Source organism: Myotis davidii, unplaced genomic scaffold (genome assembly GCF_000327345.1).
Source record: "Myotis davidii unplaced genomic scaffold, ASM32734v1 scaffold8, whole genome shotgun sequence".
Lineage (NCBI taxonomy): Eukaryota > Metazoa > Chordata > Mammalia > Chiroptera > Vespertilionidae > Myotis > Myotis davidii.
In genome coordinates this window covers 757,955-762,020 of record NW_006299520.1, presented here as the reverse complement: position 1 = coordinate 762,020, position 4,066 = coordinate 757,955, and the positions used below count along the sequence as shown (strand labels likewise).

General features: G+C 37.1%; 1 protein-coding gene across 1 annotated transcript in view; it reads left to right on the top strand.

Annotated features, from left to right (window-relative positions):
* Positions 1-578: 578 nt before the first annotated feature.
* The window catches only part of BTG4 (BTG family member 4), a 4,937-nt gene continuing 1,449 nt past the window's right edge, over positions 579-4,066 (top strand). Inside the window, exons 1-3 of the mRNA XM_006775252.1 lie at positions 579-751; positions 1,307-1,444; positions 1,992-2,190. Of these exons, the coding sequence (XP_006775315.1) occupies positions 579-751; positions 1,307-1,444; positions 1,992-2,190 (510 nt within the window). The remainder of the gene's footprint in view (positions 752-1,306; positions 1,445-1,991; positions 2,191-4,066) is intronic.

Below are 4,066 nucleotides of genomic sequence, written 5' to 3'. Positions count from 1 at the left end.
GGCCAGGCTACTATAAATTTCCACCTGAAACTAACAAAACGTGTGTGAGTGAGAGTTGGAAACTAAAAGCACAGTTGGTCTTCTGACTCTGGCCCACTTTGTGTTGGGGCTGAAGATTTTTTGCTGGTAAGTACAATATTTTTTTTTATTAATTTTTATTTAAAGCATGCAACCTGAGAGCCACATTTTAAAATGTTTTTGCTCTCTATAAATATGTTTTTTAAAAGTGGGGCTTGGTGTAATTACTGTCCAACATAAAGACTTTTTCTTTTACTTAAGTTGCATAATGAAGTTTTATTTGTTTCTTAGGTGTATTAAAGTTTAAAAAAGATATTTTTCCTTTGAAATTTGTTAAAAACTGGCTAGTTGAAGAGGTGGTATTTTTGCCTGTTTTGTTGATAGTACTCATGTGCTTATTTAGTTATTAAAAACTAGCAAATAATTTCTAATTAAAATGTAAGGTGTATACAATTTCCAAAGAGTAACGACATGTTGGTAAGTGAGGCTCGTGGTTCTATTTCATTCATTCTTGCTTCCTTTTAATGGTTGCAGACCTCATAGATTTTTCTCCTTGAATCATGAGAGATGAAATTGCAACAGCAGTTTTCTTTGTCACGAGACTGGTGAAAAAGCATGATAAACTGAGTAAACAGCAAATAGAAAACTTTGCAGAAAAGCTGATGACGATCTTGTTTAAAACATACAGAGGCCACTGGCACTCTGAATGCCCTTCTAAAGGGCAAGCCTTCAGGTGAGAGCTGGTGCGGGGTGTGGGGAAGCGGGGGGAACAGGCACTGGCAATGATTTTGTTGGCAGCCTGTGAGGAATGCAAGTTTTATGGACCGAATGTGGGCTTGCTTGAAAGAAAGAGATACTTAGTGATAGTGCAGATGAATATTCTAGCACAAATCCCCCCATGTGAGGTGGATTGAGCAATTTCTAACTGGTGTTAACGATGAAAGGTATGCAGTGAACGTTCGGTGAATGAATTGTGTGACTCAGGGATGCAACTCACATTCTGAGTCGCTGTGAGAAAAGCTGAGGTTTCACTCTTATTTGTAAAACTGGAGGGTGGGGAAGGGGTGGGGGAAGCAGGGGTGAGGTGGGAGCTTTGTGTATTGCAGCAGAAGCCTAAAACCACATTTCTTCTAAATCCTAACTAAAACAGAGTGCGGTGGGTCTCACAATGCCTGTCTGTGCCCTTGGAGTGGCTGGTAATGGTGGCATTCATGTCTGATAGTTTCTATGATTCTCCTGCTAAAGCACCTGTCCACATGCCTTTGTTTCCCTTCCCTTGCTTTTTAAGGTGTATCCGGATAAACAATAATCAGAATAAAGATCCCATTCTACAGAGGGCTTGTGCTGAAAGTAATGTGAATTTTTCTCACCTGGGACTTCCAAAGGAGATGACCATATGGGTAGATCCCTTTGAAGTTTGCTGCAGGTGAGTCTGGGTTTCCTCTGACAGGTGGAAACGTTAGGTAGTTAGTCAGTTCTGTACACGTTTGTGAAAGATGGCGCCCTGGCTTAACAGCGAGGGCAATGGTTGGTTAAGGTTTAAGTCGCAAACTTTATTAGACAACGCAGACTTCCAGGAGTGGGAAGCACAACAATTTTGCATAATATTTGAAATTTGATTTTAATCCCTGCCAATAGCAGATTATGTCTAAGTCCTACAGGCAGTATCAAGGGGGAAGAGGAGTTATCTACCATGGGGCAATTCAGGCCATCAGTTCAATCAAAAGAAATGAGTCTTTGTCTTTTTCTGAGCAGTTAACCAAGATAGCGCTTAAGGAACACCCTCACCAATTACAACAGTGCAGTAGCTGAAGTTCATAACGTCTCTCAACTTGCTTTGCTGTCAAGTCATTTGGATTTGTTTTTCAAAATAACTCTTTTTGTAAGTTAGTGAGTTGTCTCCAGAAGAAATTAGAGATGAGCTGTGAGACGTTGAATCCCAAAGAAATACTCTATTTTCTTTTCCTACTTAGGTATGGTGAGAAAAATCACCCGTTTACAGTTGCTTCTTTCAAAGGCAGATGGGAGGAATGGGAGCTCTCCCGGCAAGTCCTGGATGCTGTCAGTAGAGCCTCACTAGACTACTCCTCGGGCACTTCCTCCGATGAAGAAAGCTGTAGCAGGGAGCCCCGGAAAATTCCTAAAGTCAGCAATCCGAGGAGTATTTATCAGGTGAAGTGTGCTCCAGGTCTCCTGTCTCCTTTTATTCCTATTCTGATTCTAAAAAGAATATGCTGACTGTAAAAGCAAAGAAACAACAATTGGAAAACCTGGAAAACACCAAAACTACAAAGTTTAAAATCACAATATTAATATTCTGGCAAAACGTTTTTCTGTGTTTTGTTTTTTCCTTCTATATGTAGCTCCTCTACTTGGCTGAATGATCAGGATCTATACTATCATCTGCAGTCCCATTTTTCCGGATAGTATTTGGACATAAACTTCCTTTCACCTAAATTTCTTCAGAATTAAATATTAAACTTAGTGGTCTTTCTTATTTTTTTTAAATTTTAAATTTTTATTTTTAATTTTTTTTTTTTACCACAACCCATAGAAAGACACGCATAGCTATGTTAGAAATAGTTTTCATGAAACACTACTTGCCCTTAGTAGGTACAATGATTCCAACACTTTGAATTAAATTAAATTGATTTCAACCATCTAAATTGATTTCATGACTCACTAATGGTGGCAACCCACAGTTTGAAAAACACTGATCTAGGGAAGTCTGTGTTGATACTTTATATGTGTATACTTGTTTGTTTCCTTAAAATGATCACTATGGCCCTAGCTGGTTTGGCTCAGTGGATAGAGCATCGACCTGCAGACTCAAGGGTCCCGGGTTCGATTCCTGTCAATGGCACATGCCCGGGGTGTGGGCTCGATCCCCAGTCGAGGGCACGCAGGAGGCAGCCAATCAATGATTCTCTTTCATCATTGATGTTTCTATCTCTCTCCCTCCCCCTTCCTCTCTGAAATTAATAAAAAAAATTAAAAAAATAAAATGATCACTTATGTATTCACATGTTAAAGTAATTTAAATACTTAAAATTTTAATATTCATTTGCTTTCCTAGTAATTTACTCAGTTAATCTAGATATCTGCCAATAATAAATTATTTCCACATTGTTATATAAAAAAAACTGATAACTTATACAGAAAGATGTCTGAATTTTAAATTATTTCTGGAGATTTGATTCTCAGACATGGAATTACTAGGTCCATACATTTTAATAAATGTATGGACATTTTACTCATTCTCAATGTACAGCCAAAGTACCTTTTAGAAAATTATATTTATTTTTAGTCTAACCAGCTTTATGTGAAAGTGTTTACCACTTTTTCTAAAATTGAGTACTCTCACTTAAAAATAGTTTTGATAACAATACTATTACAGATATTATTAAAGTTTAAAAATTCAAAATCTCCATGTCCCCAAATGTTTTAGGTATTTACTATCTTAATGAATTTCCTCATTTTTATCCACTTATCATTTAAGTTCTGAATGTATTAGTATAGGCTCTTCAAACTTTAAGAGTATTTTAACTTGTCATTTTACTGGAAAATATTATTTCTCCAGCTTGTTTAGTTTTCTAAACTATATAGATAGTTTGTACATAGTTCTATGTGTATAAGAGTTTAAAATTATATAATGAAATATTTGTCCTTAATTCTATTTTTTAAATTAATTAATTAATTTATTGTCTAAAGTTTTACATATGTCTCATTTTCCCCACTTGACCCCCCACCCCAGGCAAGCCCCCACCGCCCCAGTGTCTGTGTGCATCGGTTATGCTAATATGCATGCATACACGTCCTTTGATTGCTCTCTAACCACCCCCGCCCCCACCATTTGTCTCTGGATCTATTCTTGTTCATCAAATTATGTTGATCATTATATCTCACATATGAGTGAGATCATGTGATATTTATCTTTCTCTGACTGGCTTATTTTGCTTAGCATAATGCTCTCCAGTTCCATCCATGCTGTTGCAAATGGTGAACGTTCCTTTTTTATAGCGGTGTAGTGTTCCATTGTGTGGATGTA